The sequence below is a fragment of the Tauraco erythrolophus genome, chromosome Z (assembly GCF_009769465.1).
Source record: "Tauraco erythrolophus isolate bTauEry1 chromosome Z, bTauEry1.pri, whole genome shotgun sequence".
In the NCBI taxonomy this organism is placed as follows: Eukaryota; Metazoa; Chordata; class Aves; order Musophagiformes; family Musophagidae; genus Tauraco; species Tauraco erythrolophus.
In genome coordinates, this window is record NC_141496.1 from 86,172,845 (window position 1) to 86,195,094 (window position 22,250).

Here is a 22,250-nt window from a genome sequence, read left to right on the forward strand (position 1 = left end):
CACTGCCACGAGGGGTAGCAAGAGCATTTCCATGAGTTTTCGTTGGGCACCGGTGAACGACGGAGGACCGAGGGCTGAGCGTGTCTGCCTTGCACAAACAATCTCAGAGACTGAAAGTCTGAGAGGTGCCAGCTGGAAGCAAAACTCATTTTGCTGACCAGGCAGGACTTTAGGTGGTGAATAGTTACCCAAGCCTATTCTTCTTCAGCTTTCCCCTCCATCACTGCGCACGTATCCAGCAGAAAAAGGCTACCTGGGATATCGAACAAGCAGGAACTGTGGAAGCCAACCAAGATGATTTTGCTAAACCAGGAGCTTTCAGGGAAAGGAAGCATAGCAATACAAGCATATAGCAGTGATGACTTGTTTCCACTTCCACAATATTCTTGAAATAGGGACTTGCATGTCAGAATCTAGTATAGCTGATAAACTATGGGTTGTAAAGCAAGGTAAGAACTAGGGAAATATAACCTTCAGCATATAGATGAAATACAGAGGAAGAGAATGTTTAGGAGAGTTGAAAAAGCTGCAAGCTGAAACACCAGAAAGAGAAGGATATACATGGCGGCATGTTAAAATATTTTAAGTCACTCTTCCAACCCTGTTCTGACTCAACAGTGGCTAATGGTACATGACCCATGACAGGCAGGTGCCTCTGTTAGAAGTCTTATGGTCTGAAGAATACCATGGAGGAATGCCTTAAGAAGTAGATTTTTAAAATTGTTTCCTCCTTTCATGTTCAACTGTATATTCAGTAACAGCTTGGGCCAGATTGATTGAGGCTTCTGGTATCCAACTGAGTATCTGCACGATTTAAGTGCAGAAGTCCAAAGAAAGCTTCCTAGTGATACTGATGCAATTCAATTGCTCCCACATCCCATTTGGAAGTGAAATTGCCCACAGCAATCATATTGGCCACACCAGAAATGCTGCTGGCTTTGTGAAGCTTGGAGAAAACCCTCCAGCTGGAAGTCACAGGTATCTGCAAAACTCCCGAGTGACTTCTGGGTGCGAGTTGCCTTAGGATTAGTTTTGGAGAAGTCTGGGATTGACCACAACCACCTAACTATGTTTAAAAATTATTCTCTCACCTCCATAGACAAAGTGGCAAAGTTATGTTAAGTGAAATAAAGCTTATATTCAAGCTTGAACAAAACCACTACACTGTCTTTGTAGTATAATCAAAAAGAAGTTTCATCCTTACATAATTCCTATCAGGTGCTAATTAAACTGTAATGCAAAGGATGATTTTGATTTCCCTTGTCTTACATCTAATATCCATAGATTTTAACTGAGAACACAGATTTTGACAGTGCTTATGCCTTTCATAAGAAGTTAAATAGCAATATAAAATTACTTCCTAGGCTCTGCTAGTGCACTCTTTCGTTATCTCTTGTTTTTTAAGAAACCTTCTCCAGGCTTATCACCACCCATCAGCAGCAAGTGTGTGCTTCTGTCCCTTGACAGCAAGAGTGGCTTTAGAAAATGTGATAACTGATCCTCATACTTAATATTTCTCTTACAAATATTTATTCTGCTATACTAACTCTCAGTAAAGACATGTCCTTATATGAGCCAAGACCTCAGGATCCAATGCATGCATGGTCCTATACTACAGACCTATACAGACCTATAACACTGTTGCTATACAGTGATAGCAACACAGCTTATAAAGATGAAATTAACAGGCACCAAATTCTGATCTGGAACAACTCTCAATTGCTGTATTGGCTCAGGGCATCCTGAAACGGCTAGATGGAAGGTACTAGAAGGAAAAAGACTAGAGCTTAACAAAGCTGTATGCAGATTTTTTCCATCTAGATAATTCTCCATGTAATTTCTAGATACGTTAGTTTGCTTTCTAATTATGTTCACTTCATTCTCACACCACAATCTCTTTTTTATTATCAGATGTTGTTACGTTAACCATTGCACATTAACTTACTATGATTTGATGGCCATTTTATTGTTAATGCTTTCTGGGGAACTTTGGCAAACTACATAGCTGTGAAGTTCATCTACTCTGAAGAAGTCACTAGGATACAACATGTCTGCTGACTGAAGCAATAATGCATGTTCTTCTCCTTAGAATTAATAGTTCTAAGTAGAATGATCAAAAACATATTAAAAGTTTCAATAACCACAACACTGATTATAAAACAAAAAATTGTGCTTCTGTTAGAAGGAAAATAGTATTTATTGTCATGTTCTTTAATAAGTTTTATGAGATGGTATAGTTTGCAGGCATGGGTGAGACAGTTGATAGAAATCACTCTGTTCCTGGATCGCTTCCCATATGTAACTTATTTTAATTGCTGTTGAATTATTAACGCTATTTGTATGAAAATAGGATCCTAGTGCCTGTAAAATATTTCTACTCCCATTACTCACTCTTATTCCCTGTTCAACATCACGGCTTGTGGTTTAGGACTTTATAATTATTTCAACAGTATTAATCTCTGGTGTCAAACATAGTTGGTATTTTCTGTGGAGGCAGTAGCAGAAGATAAACACCCATGAAGAAAATTATGATTTAAGCAAATTTCTTCTGTACCACAGAAGAATCCAATACAGAGTAATGCAACTAGGTAGCAAAAAGCCTGCTGCTGGGAGACAAGACAGTGGTTCTACTGTGATACTGCTAAAATTTTCCATTGTGGATGTACATTGTCATAGTAGGTACGCTTCAGAAAATTGCTAGAGATTATTTTCCCGTCAGAAACTCACTGAATCTGTCCCCCTGACCATGGTGTGCTCCTCTCTTGTAGTTTTCTGATGCCATAAGAACTGTGGCAACTTTGCTCAGTCACATCCCGTTCTTTTCATGATGTCTTTATACTGAAGGGAAATGGCTGCACTTCTTAAATTAGCAATCTATATCTGTGGGACCTTCCCATCTGCAGCTGAGAGCACCCAGAGTCAGAAATAAAAAAAAAATTATATTCATATAATACTTAGTCTCTTTCACACACTGTAAGTGCAGGTGGCCATACAGAGTCCTGGGGAAAAAGTACAGCTTTCATCTCCTTCCTCCTTGAAAGACATTAGATATCAGTCTGATTGCAAGGGAGTATCTAGTGTCCATGTTGAGAGGACAACAGATTTACTGAATGTTTCTTTCATTAATCCCACTGAGTGTAATTAATAATTTGGGATCCCAGCCTAGTATTTACACAGCTATTGTGCATGCTTTGCTAAAGGACAGGTGACCAAACAGTGAAAATTGAGCCAAATCCTCTTTTTACTTAAGAATTTGCAGAGGGGTTTGGTTGGCAGCACTTGAAGAAGGAAAACTGACAACCACTAAGTGCTTAAAGTGAGCAGGAAGTGTAAAAAAAGCTGGACATTTTTATATTTGCAGTGCAGATGCTTATTTAGAGCTGTCTGAAGTAGCTGCTAGGGACAAGAAGCTAAAGCAAGGGTCTAAGGGACTTCATACGAGTCTCCACCGCAGATATTTGCCTAATACTCACTGTGGCTTACTTTATGCCTTATAAGCTGCTCCCTTTCCCTCCCGTTCCCTCTCATACTATCCATGGAAGTGTAATGAATCTGAGGTCTGGTCCCAGGTCTTTGGAGATTTGCCAGCTTCCTCTCTTCCCCCACCCCTTCTCCCCCTACCAACACCAGTCCCACCAACAGCCATAGGACTGCAACATGCGGATAAAGTCAGCCTTTTTTGGTCACCATTGGAAAGAGGCAAACTGTCATTGTAAGACTGAGGGACATTCAGTCTCTGGCGGGAAAACAGTTTCAGGGAGAACCCTGTTTCAGCAGAATTCCTCTGAATTCCTGTGCTCCCAAGATGAAAAAAGAAAAATCAGAAAAAGACCGTGCTCTCAATTTGAAAAAAAAAAAAAATTGTTTGGCAGTAAAGGAAGGAACTAACTGGAGTGGACTTTGAAAACTTCATCAATGAGTAAATGAGTCAGACCATGCTTGTGTATTCTCACCAAACATCCCCAACAAGTAGGAATGTGTATCAGTTTTGTTCTCCACATCATACTGTGTATCTCTTAACAAAGACGCCTGCCATATTGTCCCAGACCGATCTTCTAAAGTGTCATGGTTTGATGTGGAGGGGGGGTGGTTCTGGTGGCAGAAGAGGGGTTTTGCTCCCTGTGACCTCCCCGGTTTTGGATCCGGGTTAGGCTTAGTTCTGGCCACCAGATCAGACTGCCATCCCCCCGGGGTTGAGCCAATAGGGCGCCTCTGCGAATTGCCCTATTTAAGTCAGGACAAAGGTACCAGAAAAGGTGCTTCGCCCAGGATCGAGCAGAGAAGGGAGGAGGGCACTGCCCCCGCTCCCTGGCTCCCGGCTGGGCGGCTGCCTGCGTTGGGCCGGCGCCGCCCACGGAGGATGGCGGCGGCGGAGCCAGCTGGGGAACTCGGGGGCACCCCACTCCCGGGGTGCCCACTGGGCTGAGTTCACCTGGAGGGGACTGAGATCTGAGAGAAACAGCCACATCGACAGCAGGTCAGTGAGGATGGAGCGGGAGGAGGTGCCGGAGCCGAGTTTCCCCTGCGGCTGGTGGCGAGATGGCAGGCGGCCCCCCTGCAACCAGGACGGCCTCAGTGGAGCAGAGACCCACTCGCAGCCCGTGGGGAGAAGATGCCTGAGCCTGAGGATGGTCATGTTGGGACGCGCGACAAGGCAGAGAGGCATCTGGAGTCTGCGTGACGACCCACGCCGGAGCGAGTGGCTACAGCTCCCTAAGTACCCGAGACTGTGGTAAAGCCCACACCGGAGCAATCTGTGGGGAAGGATTGTTTTGAGTGGGCTGGACTCACGCTGGAGAAGTTTGTGGATTTTTCCTCGTGGGTAGGGGATCCATTGGAGCAGGGGAAAAGGGTGTAAGGACTCCTTCTCCTTTAAGAAAGAAGCAGCAGTAACAGCACGGAATGAACTGACCTGCACTCCCCCAGTCCCTGCCCCCTGTGCTGCTGGGGGGAGGAGGTAGAGCCGGGAGGAAAAGGAGGGGGCGGGGGGAAGGTGTCGGTTTTAAGATCTGGTTTTGTTTCTTTCTGTCACCTCAAGTAATCGGTTTTTGTTTCCCTTTGTCCTTCTAAGTAATCATTAATAAACTGTTTTGCTTTGAGAAAAGCTCTGCCTTTTTTGCCCAGGACCATGGTTGGTGGGTGCTCCCTCTGTTCTTGTCTCAACCCTCAGTCCCTTTGTTTTTTTTTTTCTCTCCTCTCTACTTTACTGGAGAAGGAGAGACTGTGTGAACAGTTTTAGTTGCTGGATCAGCCTAAAACCACGACATTAAGTCACTGCACTTTTCCAGTTTGTTTTGATAAAAGGAGGACAATTTCTATGCTAAGAATCAATAGAAGCAATGAAATCTTCCGTGAGTCCAAGGAAAACCTTGCAGTTTCACCCAGCTGCACCTGGAGACACGAATTTAGCAAAGAACCCCACAGAAATTTATAGCCAACGACACCTGTATGGAAGACCAAGTAATTTCTCACCTGCGACCTGGCAGTTAATGGTAACGTTTGCTCTCTGGATTGTTTTCACTGTACTTCCAATGTCAACAGTGACAGCAGGTGAATCAGTGTTGATCACAGTAGCTCTTGTTGTCTTTATCAGTGGCTTTCCTGCATAAAAAAAAAGCACCACAGTTTATCAGACCAAGCACCCTGGGCTTGCATGGAACAGATGGCCTGGGACACTATGTATGGAAGTACCTAAGCAGGACAGGTGGATAGGGAAAATGCTGCAGTATGAAGCCACCTGCTCTTTATAATATTTCAGTGTCACCAAATTACATGGGAAAAGCTGTCTTGGAAAAAGAAAAAGCATATTTAGAGCAGAGGCAGAATCACATTAAAGCCATATGGATACACATGAGAACCAGCTGAATCAATAAACACCAGCACAATTGGAGCTGCAGCAAGATGTTTGCCTGGTACTGCAACCAAAATACCACCCTTTGCCAAAGGCCAAACGTAGGAAAAAGAAGCCTGAGTGATGGCTACAGGCACATTAACAGTGCAGGAGGTTTAGAGAAACGTGCAAGCTGCTTCTACACATTGATCGTATTTTCTTGAACCTACAGTGGAAACATTGGGTTTGGGAAGACCAGATCATAACCAGAAAGTTTTCTCATAATGGGTAATGTAGTAAGATGAGGGATATAAACGAGCTCCTTTCTGTCAGATAACCTGTTTTGTTTTATCTGAAGCCTGTAGTAACAGTGTTACGCATTAGCATTGTTTATCTCTAACACATATACCTGCTTTGCCTGCAACAACCTTTTCAAACTCTTTTCAGTGTGCTTCCAACATCAGTGACAGCAAGCAAGTGGGTCAAGGTGTTCCTCTGCTGTTGTGCCTGTCTATGTGAGGTTAGCTATGGAGTTATCTACCATCGGAGAGGCCCAAGGAGCCTTCTGCAACTCCTTTTGTAGAGGCACTGTAAAGGCATGCCTACGTGGTGCAAAACAGGTCAGAGATACTTGGGCTTAACTCTGAGAGAGGAGAGTGAAGCAGCAGAGCTGACAGAGCTCAGTTAAGGCATCCCCCTGTTCCCCCCAAAATGCCCTGCAGGTAGCATGTTGGCAGGAGGGGCAGAACATGACAACATCGCTTTAAACGGTATGGGACTTGGGTGTTTTTGACTCAGTGTTGCATTTTCAAACTCATCTTTATCCAAATATCTATATACACATTCTTCTGCACATTTAAATAAATAGGTAAAAAAACAGGTTCAGATATCATCATTTGCCTCCAGAAGCTACAGTTTTAGGCTAATGTCTACCACTGGCTTCATTTGTGTGTAATCTGGAGGTGACCAAGGAAGAAAAGATGGATGTGAGAAAAGGAATTTGCTTTCATTGAGCTCATAGAAAGTCCTGAAAATTTGATTCAGCCCTAACTATAAATTGTTCCCCACAGTTATATTTCCAGGGCTTTTGAAAGATGCCTTTCATCTGGAATTCCTATTATATTAGTTTGGGGTTTCTTTTGTGTGTTTTTTTTTTTTTTAATTTTTTTTTTGGCACTTTTAATGCCTAAGAATAGTAAAGTGTTACATTTTATTGTTGAAATATCTCCAAAAATTTTGATGCTTTGTTGCAAAGCTTAAATAAAAGAAAGAAAAATTCTTCAGCTATCCATAAGCCTTTTATTTTCCTGATCAGTTTCCACAACCTCATCAAAAGATTAAAAATCTACTAGTTGTTCAACCCATAAATGAGTAGCAAATCATTGAGAAAAATCTAAGCATATTCCACTGTTTTTTTTTTTCCATGCGTGTGTTAAACTAATGAGAAAACTCTTCAATGAAATAAGCCTTCAGCCTCACTCCTGATCCCTCTAAAGATGGTCTCAGATTTCCAGTTTTTCTGGAGAAAGTACTTCCATCATGCCAAAAAGATTGTTGCTTTGTTCCAAAAAATGCTTAGTATTTCATATTGACATTTATGGCCTTGTTTTATAAGATGTTCAGCTCTTTGCCTTGGATGTGAAATGGAAATGTACACCAGCTCCTAAGCAGAGTTCAGCTTGAGTCTGGGGTGTGTGAAAGTTGATTCATCTAAAAAGGTGAAACTACTGCGATATCTAATTATAAGCAAAAAGCTGAGAGCCTTCGTGTGCCATGTGTATACCTAATGCTCAGTTCATTTTTCTATAGCTTCACAGAAAATTGTCTCCACAAATTACATTGCACAAAGACTATGGCTTTTAAACCACTGGAGCAATATGGACAGAATAGTAGTTTTGACTGATGATTTTTTGACCTCAAGTTCAGCTTCTTGTTGGTGCAACACAAGAGGTTTACTGTGGAGTTGCTCCTTACAAAACACTATACTGTTTTAACAGCAGCACCACTGCTCTGCTGCCTGGGATTCAGCAAGGGTATTCCTGAGCTGCAGTACTATAAGAAGGACCATTCTCTTCGGTTTTGCCTGCATGTAATATGGAGCTCTAATGCAGATCTTTCTTTTCCACTTTGGGGGATTCAGCTGTTCTCCTTCTAGGGGACAGAGAAGGTCTCTTTCCAGTCGGTTTACTGATTGTCAGAGCTTCAATGCTGGCCATTGCCACGTTCTAAGATTTTCTTTATGCTCCTCTTACCTGAAACTTTCTCTGTGTTTGGTGTAAAAAACTCAAACTCATCAACAGCTATTCCTGGATACACTGGCAGCTGATGGTTACTGCCCCCACATTGGAGGCCCCATATGCTTCCGCATTCTGGAACAGTGGAATGGAAAGGTCTGAAAAATCAGTAAGCATTCTAGCATTCCTTTCGCCTTTGTAATAAGTGAGATCCTCCTTCTCGAAGACCTCTCTGCCTTGTCACAGTTCTTAGCTTCATCTTACTCAACAGCTCCTCATTCATGTTTGCTGCTCTGTCTTTCTACTGGTCCTGACGTGGTTGTGAGCCTGCTGACTTTGCCTACCAATGAACCTTGAAGAAGCTAGATTCATGCACTACCTCCCGTTTCCCTTGGCTTTTATCTGCGTGAGTTTTCTTTAGAACCGAAATCTAAACTAATGAAGGATATTTAGTCTGCTTTAGAACTCAACCGTTACTAGAGAAATATGAACAAAGAAGTTAATTTTTTGTGAACCTCTATTTGCCGGCAATTGGAACAGCGTCAGCCGTGCCTGTGCCACAATGGATCAAATATGACACAGTGCTTTATCCTGCAAGGGGCGAACTCTTCAGCTCTGGTATTTTTCAGGCTTGCCTAATGTCCATCTCAATACGTCCTTTGATCAGCCTGTGAGACTTGAAGATATCAGCGATAGGTTTAAAAAGAAGCAGATGGATTGGGAGCCTTGGACTGCGCTGCCCAAGTAGGCTGTGAATAATTGGGATGAGCATTGTCTTGAGAGCACGTCAGACGCAGTGAGTGAGAAAAAGCATTGACCTCTTGCAGAAATCCACAAATCTCATGAACTGTCTGTGAAAGCTGAACTATGCCTCAGGGTTTTCCAGAGTTCATATCCTGTTTTTTACTCGTGTACCTCTGTTGAACCACCCTGGCCACCCAGCATCCACAGCCCTTTGCTCCCCACAAACGATTTCTGTGCTGAATCACACAAGTGGCAGTGACCATCCTGCAATCACAGAGAGTGAACCATTACCTGCCAGAGTGACAGCAATGGAGACAGAGTCAGATCCCAGGGCATTGGACGCATTGCAAGCATAGAAACCCACATCAGCTTCCACGGGTGCTAGAATCTGCAAGGAGTCATCAGGCTGAAGTAGCATCCTAGAGTAAAGCAAAGATGTAATAGTCTCTTATTTTGTGTGAGCATGGATGCATTTACTCGGATTTTTTCAAGTTTAGGTAGGTTTTTTTTACAGTTCAGGACTTTAGATTATATTTAAATATCTATTAAGAAATTTAAATTCTTATATTGACAGTGTGAGCTATGATTACTTAAATTAAATTTTAGTCTCATTCCTGGTTCTTCTACTGCTGATATGTGTATTAGAGAAGCATTTCTGAGAACTTAGGACATCTGCCCATGCTTTGTTAGACCTCCTCTTCTGTTGCATCACTTGCTATATGCTGTGGAATGAGTTGCCGAGCCTCCTTGTCTCCCAGTTCTGCAACACAGGAGCAGTAATATTAAAGAAAAAGTCAAATTATTGCAAGGGAAAAATCATGAAACCTGAAGAAGCTAGGCAGAAGGAAGTGAAGAGAAGCACAGGCTCATTGTCAAAGCTGAAATAGGCTCCAAATTCTTCGATGGCTGGGCAGTTTGTACAAACTCAGCAGTCTCATTGCCTCCCTAATAGTGTAGACAGAGAGAGATACTCAGATCCTCCTTGGGCTGAGCCAACTGTTCCTTTGCTCTGCTAGTTAGTGATCTTGGGGCACTGCCCATGGTTAAATAGGATGCATGCAGTCTTAGAACACTTATGAACTGCTCCTTTTCACAGTCTGGTTTTGCAGTGGTATAACTCCATCAGGTCCTGACGTATACCTGTTTAAGCATGAACTCAGTCCATGGGCTCTTGTCAATGCTTATGTTGCCTTATTTTCGGGACAATGTATACCATGATTGCTGTTCTTTTCTCTTAAGTTTTACCTGAAACTGTTGATAAAACCTAATGATAAATTACTTTTCTCATTGGCAACTTTTAGCAGCTGTTGTACGTAAACTCTTAGTTGAGGCTGTGAGTGACAGTGACAAGGGTACAAGTGGGGGAGGGATACGCCTGTGAAACACATGCAATAAAAATCTGCTCACAGATCCTGGAATTGATGAGTTTCTTTCCACTCCCACCCCCGCCAATGAAAACTGTTGCCTCATGGACCAAAAAGCAGCAGATATTCGATCTTGCACAACACTGTGGGTGGTAGATCTCTAAAACAAACCAGATTAGGGCCACCCATCAAAATCTGTTACAGGAAAAAATACAGAGTTAATATTCTTTTTTGACCTTTTTTTTTGAGTAATAATAATAATAATAATGAACAAAGAAAGAGCTGCCTTTTGACAACCAAGTTTTGCACTTGCCTAGAAAAACTCACATTTGCAAAATTAACATTAATCACTTTTAAATTGCATCTTTGCTTGCACAGCAAAAGACCCCAATGTTTGAAAGAATTCCCTCTCAACTTCTGCTTTCAAAGATATTTTCTTTCTTACCATTTAGCCATAAACAGGGCAGACTTTTAGTTAGCCACTGCTAACAGTACCAGCAACTAACAAATTTCTTTACTTACAAAACTAGTGTTAGCATGCACCACTATCTCACACGTAGTTTTTTTATTTTAACACTGACTGGTTAATCTCTATATGGAATTCATCAGAGCTTCAGAATTTGTCCCAAATTATACTAGCTTGTAACAGTCAAAAGTTGTGTGTGTTCTGCCTGCATGTGTGCTAATACAGTGTGTAGACTGATCAGTCAGTCCTACATCAAACTAACACCTACAACCCCTTAAAAAAAGTTTTAAGAAATGTTTCTGTCACCTTCAGATGGAGGAAAGAGCTTGTTTAATATTACACCTTGTAGAACAGAAAGGATCATAATTTGTTTGTTGTTAATCAACTCTGCTGTTGTAAATCTCTCTTTGCCTTTTAAAGTCACGTCAAGATCCAGCACAAATATTTTTAGAAACAGAAATAGGCCAAGTAGGTACCTGCTTTCAAAAGAAATAAGATTCAATGCAGCTCCATCATCCTATTTTTTCCACCCAAGTTTTAATGTCCTCCTCTAGAAACAAAGCTAACGTCCTCTTCTTTTCAGTAGTTCTGTCTGTTATTTGCGTGTCACAATTTGGCGTAGCTGTTTTTCTTGAAAGCAGATCTTTTATTATCCCTCAGTATAGAATGATTTTGGCTGGATTCCCTATTTGCTCGTAGATTGCTATTTTTGTTGGGTATTGAGTTGCTAGTCAGTGGTGAAAAAAATACCAGCTCTAGCAATTCTTTCTGTCAGCAGTATGTCTTCAGAATCTCATTTACAGACTTAAAATAGTACAGCTCAATGTTTAATCAGTCTCATCTCAGTTGCTCCACACTGCATTGTCTCAGAGACAAAAACTGATTTTACAGGACCTATATCAGTGACTAATTCAGATGGCACCTCACAAACACCTAACTCAGTATCACCTACTGTTTACATTCTCCTTCACATCCATTTATAAAATAAATTTCTGCTTTAGAAAAGTTGAATTATCAAGTACCAACCGGTTCCCAGTGATGGAAATGACAGCATACTGGGAAGGCTTACTAAACAATGCATCAATTCCTCAAAGATTTTTCACTTTTAAAATTGATTCCTAAGAAAGTTGGTATGAATTTTCTTTGAAATAAAACATTTTACCTCATTTACAGAAATCTCCAGACTTTGGTATAGATACTAGGAGGCTCTGCAATTACACTCAGAACCCATGCTGGTGTCAACCTGACATTTTAACCTTAGGAGAGAGTATGGACACTCACGTTAAACATGCACTCAGGCTGAATAGGCAAGCTCAAGTGAAGGATCTTTCACTGGAACCACACAGATTTTCAACTGCTACAGCTTTTTGTGCCACATGCTTTCATTCTAGTGAGTAACAGAAAACCAACACTTTTTTGGCGACTGTATTATATCTTTTTGTGACAGTAACTAGACTGAAGCTAAAGAAACTAATTTCTGCAAGTGGAGCTACGTAGTAGGAGTCATAAATACTTTTAGGTGGATGTCACGGCTCATAGAAGTAGGAAATGGGAACAGAGTTGTTTTTTGCTGCATCACTCTTCCAGACAAAATCCACTGCCACAATGCCTGAAAGTGAGTGCCTTTATCTCAGTATTTGGCCATACACAATACAGATGGCTGCCACTCAACCCAAGACCAGCAGCACACACTCTAAAAATCACCTTACAAACCAGATACAACTGGAATCTCAGTATACTCAGTAGGGCATGAGCTGAAGCACCAAAAGCATCTCTCTTTGACACTGGTACAGGAACGCCCATCTATACTAATTTTCTTATTCCTTTTAGGACAGAGGCGGGCTGGAAAAGTGGTTTATCTTCTCCATTCAGCGGCTGGCAAAGAAAGAAGAAGATAAGCCTCAGAGCCGAAAGACAGCTCAAGCGTACCAAACACCAGTGCATGCAGATGGCCTTGCAGTTTACAGCAGTACACTGTGAGACTGCTTAAACTACAGCTTTCATTTACACAGCTGACTGGCAGCCAGCAGCAGCACTCTGAGCCAAAACCAGAACACTGCTGTTAAGAACTCAGCAAAACATCCACAACCCGATTTTCATCGGCACCACGACTTTTAAACTTCCATTAACTTCAAAGTTACAGAAGCTGTGTATCTCTGACGCCCAGAGCAGCGTTCATTTCCTCCCCCACCCACCAACCTGGAGGAACCATAAGTGATGAGTACAGAAGGAAGTTCATAAAGTAGAAACTGACTCAACCTTTAAAGAAGAGTTGTCAATGAATAATGCTACTAACTGACAAATAAACTGTACTTCCCTGAGTCTTTCTGGTAGAAATTTTGAGCATTTATAATTGCCTGATAATTTAGAAATATGAGACAGCATTTAGTGCTATTTCAGAAAAACTGAATGGGAAAAAATAAAGGTTGAAAGGCATTGTAAAATTAAAAACTAAAATAAAATCCAAACTAAAATTTTGGAAACTATAGGACCGTATTATTGTAAGCTAAATGAATCTGCCTGTTGCTACACCATGGCTGGTTATATAGCGTGAGATAAACTTGTAATTTTCTCGTGAGTGTAGTGTCCAGCATTAACCTCACATGGACTTTGTATAACCTCTATTCCCTTTCAAGCATACCACAAAAATCATAGTCATTCCAAGTAGAGGAAAAAAAAAAATCCCTTAATGGCACAATTCCACCAGGATGTAACCACTGGCAATGAAAAGCTATATATGAAACTTTTGGGGCACCATGAAGATATTTTCACAGGAATATGGCCAATTAAAGGGATACTATAGGCCTGAGATTTCCACAAGAGATACGTTCTTGCTCCTAGTGTTCTCTTCCCAACCAAAAGTTACCATTTTTTGTGTGAAATCTAATATACTTACTAGCTTTCAGACACAAAAAGACAGACAAAACCCAGAAAATTCAGTACATTAGAGAAAACAAAAATTTTAGAGTAATTCAGTTGCCAAAGTGAGAAAGGAGCTAATGGACTAATTGTATAACTATGCAGAAGGAGCAATCATACCTAATTCAAGACTTTACTGGATGATCCACAGTCACCACACTAAGAAGTCAATTTTTGCCTTGACTCTGTCTTTTCTCATTTCCCAAGCAGACCTTGTGAGTAAATTCAGATGTCTTAATTGAGGTCACTATCTTGTGCAGAAATAACTGCTGGCAGATCCTGTGACTGCTTTGTTGTACCATGTTTGTCAATATAACTGCCACTTACACTCTCTGCCTATCATTATGTACCACTTGCTCACAGAACAGAACCAAAACATAAAATTTCAAAAATGCACATGAGAAAAACGTATGCTATCAACACAGTTAAGCATATAACTGACATCGAAAATAATCTCTTTTTGTGTGCTCTTGCATACAAACAAATAACGTGGAGTGGCAGACAGGTAAAGGCTACTTGAAGGCGAAACAGCATCATGTCTGTGGTACACTGATAAAATCATTTTGTTACTCAAGTTCTCAGGCTACACCTGAAGTCAGCACGCTGGAGTCTGAACAGGTGAGGATACACCAACTCGCGTGAGAAGACTAATGCTTAGAGATCAGTGTGTTGAGATGACAGCATAGCTGCAAATAGCCATGAAGCATGGTTCCACAATTTCCAGCCCCTATCAGAACACACACACGAAATGGTGACTGTAATGTCTCCTGAGGTTTATTCCTAGGGCATTTTTACACACAGAAACATGTATGGGAGGCAGAAGCCTCACTTCCTCCAGCTTTTGCTACCACAACCATGTCGGACAAACCCTGCTGGAGCACCGTAAGAAATGCAGTTCATTTGTCCAATGGAGGATAATAGTAATAGTAATAATCAATTTTTGTAATGAAACCAATCTTCACAGCAAAAACCTCCACATTCAGATGGGAAAATACACTAAGGCTCTCCCAGCCTCCAGATACAGAGTGCTCTGTTGACGGTATCAGGCACTCACCTACTTTAGCACTTTACAAACTCTTCTTTCTAGGTACTGAAACAGAAGTAAAGCTCCTGTCTGCCACACCCAACGGAACCAGCATCCAGACCTTGCTGAAGAGTTGCAGTGCCCTGTCTACCACTTCACACGCATTAGCCCTTCTTTCTGCTACGAAATCACACCACAGCAGAATATGGTTTCATCCCTGAGACTGACGGGCAGTAAAACATGGAAATTGAAGAGTCAAAATATCAATTATTTTATTAAAAAATAATATATTTTACCTATCATTGTATTTCACCTCCTCTCCATTCTTAGCCCAGCTGATGGTGGGCTTTGGGTTTCCCACTGCTTCGCAGTGAAGCAGCACGCTCAGTGTGCCACTGGCTAGGACCACCGTCTGTCCCAGGTGGGTAACAACCTCTGAAGCAGAAAGCTGTTGTGCTGCTGAAATCTTTCGGAGGATGGCAGGCTTTTGATGAGGTCTGCGCAAACCATTTGCCAGGTCTACAGAGGTGGGAAGAAATGCTTCAGCAGATGATGTCCTCAGGGAGCTGGTAAATCCAGAAACAAGTCTGTGGAGAGGGTACTCCACTGAGGCTGAATCTACTCTCCGCCTTGATGCTTTGAGGACAGATTCCTGGTGCTCCAAGTGGCTCTTGAAAACCTCATGAGCCAGCTGCACAACAAGCTGCTCAGTGTAGAGATCTTTAAGCTCCTCAGGCTGTTGAGACAAGTTCCTTATAATATCATCCAAACGTTTCTGCTCTGTGACCATAGTAAATGGCAGGCTATACTCCCGGCTCTGGTCCTCCTCTGAGGATACGTTTCTCTCTGTGGATTCCTGGGCTTCCCAGGACTCCAGATTTTCCCCTGGCCAGCCCCTGTGCTGTAGTAGCCTTGAGACAATATCATCATACCAACTGCTAGGGTCAGCAAGTTGCCCTCGCTTTTCAGCCTTGCTCCCATTCAAGAGGATCCCATTGACATGTTTCTCCTGTGTTCGCAAGGCTTCATTTAAGCTGGACTTTCTCATGGCCTCTTCGTCCCTAATACCAGTTGGCTGCCCAGCAATGATCTTCTTGTTACTTCCAATTAGTTTAATTACAAAATGCTCTCGGGCTGGCCCTGCTGTGCAGGTGTACGTCCCAGTGTCTAAAGGCTTCAAACGATGGATTTTCATGTACCCATAGGGTGCAATGGTGATGTGAGCTGAGCTGACAAGCCTCTTGTCATCCTTCTCCCAAGTGATCATCGATTTCCGGAATCTCCTTGTGGGGCATCGGAGAATAACAGAGGTTTTGGGCAGCAGGTAGGCATACCCACCCACAATAAAGTGTAGCTTCTTCTGCTTCCTTGTCTGGATGTAGACTTTCTTTATGGCCATAATATGGGGGCTTTGCTTATGAGCTGGCCTGTTGTGCCCTGAAATATCATTAATATTATTAGTATGTGATACCTTTAAACAAAACAAGCAGTTCATTTTGGTGCTGGCAGCATGCGACACATTAGACAGCAATGAGAGAAACTGGCCACCAGCTGCTGAAGATTAAGTTGGGCAATCAAAATAAGAGGAATAACAAGGTGCACTTTCGGAATGCAAGAGTGGTCCCGCCCAGGAAGTTTTTACCATCCAAACCCTCAAAGGCTACATGATCTTGCAACTCACAGTGGTAAGGAAAAGTGAAAGTGCTGCTACCTCAGGAAGTAAAGCCGAATAGAATAAAACTGTTGGGACTAGTCTTAAAAACATGGTAAATACCATTAAAGTGGATGTTCAGTGTGTCCTTCCAGTTTTCGGATCTCTATGACAAAGATCTTCGCTAAATAAAGCAGCATAGGTATATCATTAGTAAACACCATGCAACATTTGGCCTCAGCTTTGGTTCTGAACGTCAGATCTTCTTTTCTCCCTGACGTACACAACATTTAGCAGGTTCAGAGCTCATAGTCAGCTTTAGGCTGACTTTTGAGCTTTCACATATCCAGTTGGTTTACTGCAAGCGAGGAAAGGGCCTACAGGCAGACTACTGCTCTTGTGAAGGGCAACAACAAATGCATGAAATATTGACATAAAATACATCTAGTTTGTGTTGCACGGTTCATTAGAAATCCTAGGTCATAGAGGGTTCTGTGCGACATAATGAACTAATACGTTTTTAAATGATCTTCAAAATCCCTAACCAACCATTTTCTTTGCAGCTGTTCTAGCAGAGAGTTTATTTGCAGCTGCCCTCAGGCTGCTGTGCTGTATCTCTCAGACTCTACATTCCAGCTGTGAAACTTAGATTCTAGATACGGGTTAGAATTTTGAGCCAGTTCTTCCAGAAACTAGTAGCTCCTTTCCAGCATGTTGGCTCAGACCCAGCTCCAACAGTAAAATTTATAGCTCTCATCCACTGACTTGCCTTATTGCTCTACACAGCATAGCTCTGCACAGACAGAAAAACTCAGCAGCAGCAGCAGCAGCCACTCTGCAAGACCGAGTAACAGCACTGGGGCAAGAGAAGATTATGGAGCAGGTGACAGCATGGATTTCTTAGTGATGGACCTTCAAGTTCCTTTCCCCCAGACACTCCCAAGCATCTTTTCCACTTACTTGCACAGGTGCCTAGTGCACAGGGCCTGATCAAGGATGAGAATGGCAAAGGTGGGCACAGTGAGGAATTGATGATGACAGAACCCCCAGTTTTCAGCATCTTTCTGCAAATGGCGTTTCGACTCTGGGTGCCCTCTCCACAGCTCACTGAACACTGGGAACCAAATCAGAAACATTAGGAACAAGATTTATTAAAAGCCAAAAGAGATGTCCTTGTCACACACCCGCCCTCACTGCCCAAATCCACGTTGCGTACTCGTATCATGGTACAGATCAGTAACAGCATTCAGAATATCACAGTGGAATAAAGCAGAGCAGCACCTGGCTATTCAGTTACAAGCAGTGCAAGCACAGTAGGGAGATGAAATATCAGGTATTTTCTGTCCTTTGAGGTTTTGAATCCTACCATGCTCCTTTTAGCACTTTTTTTCTCTCAGATGGTGTCCCTTGTTTTAACGGTGCTGTGCTACAGTACAAAGCCTGTCTTTGCACTTCATTTCTGTATCTCTGTGTCTGCTGATTGGGAAAACTTCTGCCTATAGTCAAGAGCAGACCACATTGAGTTGCACTTCAGAGATACATCCTGTTCTAACATCTGGCCTAAATTTAATCTTTGAGATTTCCTGCTGCAGATCTATTAAAAATAATAATTGAATGAGTGTTTCAGATACCAGTGAGTTATCTCAGCCTGGTAGTTATCACACATGGCTTACACAGGAGAGTATAAACCCTTTAATACCAGACTGTGGTGCTCAATACACAGGTGGGCATTGTCCGATGGAATTCAGCATGCCTATTTTATTTCATATTTATGTATACAGTGTCACAGGAAGTGAGAATACAGGCACTGCCATTGCACTGGGACCCAGGCAGCAGTCTGTAAAGGTGCTGGAAAGGTAACTTCTGTTACCTGTAAGTGCACACATGTGGTAATGGGAATTGAAGATGAAGTGGGCGGGAGAAAACACACTAAGGGTAAGAAGAGCCAAAACAAGGCAACATTCAAGCGAAAGGGGTTGGAGAGAGTGAAGTCAGATTTGATTTCGTTAAGTGCCAATGTGCAGGAATGTGAGTTGTATGGATGTTGACATAAACCGTGTAGCAACTTCTTGTGAGGGAGGACAGATGGGAACAGAATTACCATCTTCACTGCTAGAATGGCTATACATCTCCTGGCAGCAAACGTCATGAGAACGTCCACTTATTTGAGTAAAATGTCAAAATAGATCGACACATGAAAGGGGCAGGTGGGCCAGCTCTGTGAGGTGACTGGTGTTTCTTTCACAATTAAGGCAATTTCCATCTCTTTCCATAGAAGAGAATTGGGAGAATGGTGGCAGAAATTGCAAGATGTGGAATGATTTTCATGCTTACTTGCATTAAAAGGTCAAATTATATTCTCAGTTATACTGTTAGAAATACAAAGAGAATTTTTCTTAAGCCATACAGGGTCAGAAAGGGAGCCTGGGGAAGTGCAAGACACTTCAGTAGACTGAGTTTGTTTTGCCATCCCTAAATTGAAGGAAGTAGCTAGCTAACACAGCAAGAGCAGTGTCCTAGAATTAAAGAGGCTTGGTGTCTGTAATGGTGTGCAAGCAGATTGCAGGAATCCCTCCCTTCTCTTCTCTGCATCTTACGGAAAGGTTGGAGTGGCCGCAAGAAGAAAAGACTGTTGACATCAAAACAGCCAGGGTTTGGGAAGAAAAAGCAGTTAGCTTGGGGGAGTGAAGATTACCCTTCATTGATGCCTTGGATGAAGATAAGCACAGACGTGGACGGAGGCAGGGATTTATTGTTTTGAGCATGGCTTGTGTTTACGCCAGAAGGGAGTTCTTAATGGTTTGGCTAAACCACATCTGTGAAGGCGATTTCCAAAGCGCAACATTGAGCTAGTGATTACGTTCCCTACCAGGGTGATAAGGACAGATTACATGACAAAACTGGGCATAACACTTTGTCTGGGCTCATTTGGCTCCTTTATCCCCAGTGACCAAGGAACTTCATTAGCAAGATCAACACAGTACTCACGCATACAAATAACACACCTGTGTCCAGTCAGAGAGAAGCCACTCATTGGGACAATCCTCATTTTTGCAGGCTTGTTGGGTAACTGGCCTTGGTGTGGAGCAGAAGGTTTCGGGCAGCTCTAACAAGCTTCCATCTGCCAGGCGCTGCTTACAAAGCACGTCTCGCTTCTGGACACCACCACCGCATGTCTGCGAACACTGTGGGAGATGAGAGTCAGCCACCTTACATCACACTTGCACCACGGCAGCTTGCAGCAAAAATTACTTGGGAATTTGGGCAGAAATCGACACTTGGTTTTGGCCAAATAGGAAAAATAAAAAAATTTTCAGAGATGTCAGAGCAGACTTGTTTTAAAAATGTCAAAAATATTTTGGAAAGTGGAAGCAGCTTACTTTTCTAATATTAAAAACTGCTTTAGTATTTCTGAAATGTTCGGGTTTTGGGTGTTTGTACAAAAAACATGGAAACAACAGGTCAGAATTGCAGAATGGAGGCGGAAAAATTATCCTTTCCTGTAATCACCAACTGGAAAATGAGACACTTGCACATAATGTGGAGGATCTACATCCTAATGTCTTTGCCTGAGTTCTGACTGTGCTACTGACAGCTCCAGAGAGAGTGGAAAAGTCTTCTCCAGCAATAGATTATTCAAGACTTTCATTTCCAGGATTTGAATATACATATTAGATAGCAGTACCTATGAACTAAATAGTTAGATTGAACTAAATATTCAAATTTAGCTTGTTAAAAAAAGGTTTGTATTAGCAAGAAAAACAAATGGAAATTTGAGAGTATGATAAATAAAAATTTCCTTGGTTTATCACTTGGTTTTTTCTTCCTTTTGTAATTTTCTCATTTCTCATTTCTGACCTGCATGAGGTCTATTGCTAGTGCAACTCAAAACTTGACTGTCCAGCCCAGAATTCCTGTCCTTGAAGACTTCCTGCATTATGGCATTTCTCTGATTTTTAATTCTTGCAAAAGCTGTATATCAGCTGCAATCTGCAGTTAGTCTCAGGAATTGTTTTATACCGTTAATATAATAAACCATTAAATATCCACGCAGCCCTTTTATATATATGGCTGCTATGACAGCAGTATGTACTCTTTCCAAAAGGTGAGGAGGAAGGTTTATTTGAATCAAAGTAAATTAGGAAGAGTAATATCTAGAGAACCCACCTCCCCTGTCTCTTTAAAGTAAATATCCCTCTCTGTATCCATTTTCTACCCAAGCAGGGCAGGAAATTTTGAACAAGCAGATTTAATAGCTTTCCTGAATGTCTTTTTTGAACTTGGTTTCTCAGCCTTTTTTCCTGAGGATCTTTTTCTTGAGGCTGTTAATAGCCTCCCAGTTCTTCTGCTGAGTCCAGCCAGTTCAACTTCTTTTCTCTCTCTTCCTAGCAACAAGAAAAGGGAGCTTGCACTACGCTGATGTGACCAGGAGTTGCTTATAGCTTGTGACATGGGAATTATGCCTGAGAAGCAGAAAATCTTATGAAGAAGTGTTAAAACTTATACTCAAACAGTTAGGGAGTTTGGTTTAGAAGGTCTGGTTTAGAAGGGACTGGTTTAGAAAGTCTTGCAGTCGTAGAAGGCCCTTCTCTCTCAGATGGAGAGAGCTGCATAAACTTTAATGCTAGCCTGATTATTTAGGATACACATTTTCCTTGAAAGACAGAAGTGCAGAAAGACATATTTACATTCAGTACGGTTTGCTCTTTAATGAGTAAAAATAGCTTTTGTCTTACTTAGGACGCTACAAAGCTCAAAGGCTTCCAAAAAATTAAGCAAGTAAAACAATACTGTAGTTTTCAACAAAAGAAAACATTTGTCAACCTTTCATTTGAGGACAATTCATTCCTGAGGAGAGAGCAAATCAAGATAAATAAGATTAAACGTATTATTTCAAGGTTGCCTAAGGACTGTCATCTTATACCAGAGCCAAAATGGGTTAGGCATCGTATAAGTACAACAAAAGCATGTTCCTTCTGTCAATCAATCAAATCCCAGGAAGTCTCTCTGCTTTTCCATCACTACCAGATAAAAGAATGAGACAAACCAGATCTTTTCTTGCTTTTTGCCCTTCAGTCACTTACATAGCTTTGTGCTGTGAAGAGTAACATGGTACTCAACACCAAACTCTATTGCTAAGTGCCAGAGAGAGTCAAATGCAGTAATGACACTCATCCTAGTCTGCACAAATGGTCTTCTAGGACAGTCTTGGATTACTGCACTGGAGCTGTGCCTGTACATGTATTTCACCTCTGGAGCTTTCCCTTCACTACCCTGAGGTCTTTGCTGATTTTTCTCTAGTGGAAGCTGCCAGCCTTCACATTTTTCTTGGGAAAAGGGGTAATCGATGACAGCAACATCTTTTTGTACTTACAGGCAATATGAAACAGTAGTTTTTAGGGGATCCTCATTCAGAAGCATTCCATCTGAATAATGTACTATCTCTCTCTGCTGTTCAGAAAGATCTCACAGCACCATTACCATGGAGAACGGTGCTTGTATCACAGGTTAGGTTTCACCTCACCCATCCAGGCAGGTAAAGCGTGGCTGTTTGAACTATGTCTCCTGATAGTCCTGCTCCCCACAGCTTCTGAGCAGAGCCAGGCCCAATGTCCCCTGACATTCCTTTACAGGGGATCTAGGACTTTGCCAAGGTACTGACCTCCAGAATGGCATCACCCCTGATGCCATTGCTGCCTGATCTGCAAATGGAATAAACATTTTTATCCCAGCGCATCTTTCGATTGCTTTCTAAGGCCTGACACTTGAAGATTTAGGAAGGTCTTTTACAATAGAGAGAAAAAATAGCTAGGAAAATATCTGAAAATGTTAGCAATTTTCCCATGATGACTCTGTTGTCAAGCTGTTGTTTTAATTATCTTTGGAGCAAGGATAGCACCGAGCAGCTAGAAAAGAATGCTGGGATTGAGACTATGGTGCTTATTCAGTTATGAAACAAAGGAGGATGAAGATTTACTAGTGGAGACCCATTTGAGGTCTGCAGAGTATAGATTTGTA

General features: G+C 41.9%; 1 protein-coding gene across 1 annotated transcript in view; it reads right to left on the reverse strand.

Moving 5' to 3' along the window:
• ADAMTSL1 (ADAMTS like 1) overlaps nucleotides 1-22,250 on the reverse strand; it is a 365,777-nt gene that overhangs the window by 29,596 nt on the left and 313,931 nt on the right. The window contains exons 17-21 of the mRNA XM_086629918.1: nucleotides 19,238-19,417; nucleotides 17,193-17,346; nucleotides 14,878-16,018; nucleotides 9,100-9,227; nucleotides 5,473-5,601 (exon numbers count right to left, since the gene is read on the reverse strand). Of these exons, the coding sequence (XP_086486044.1) occupies nucleotides 5,473-5,601; nucleotides 9,100-9,227; nucleotides 14,878-16,018; nucleotides 17,193-17,346; nucleotides 19,238-19,417 (1,732 nt within the window). The remainder of the gene's footprint in view (nucleotides 1-5,472; nucleotides 5,602-9,099; nucleotides 9,228-14,877; nucleotides 16,019-17,192; nucleotides 17,347-19,237; nucleotides 19,418-22,250) is intronic.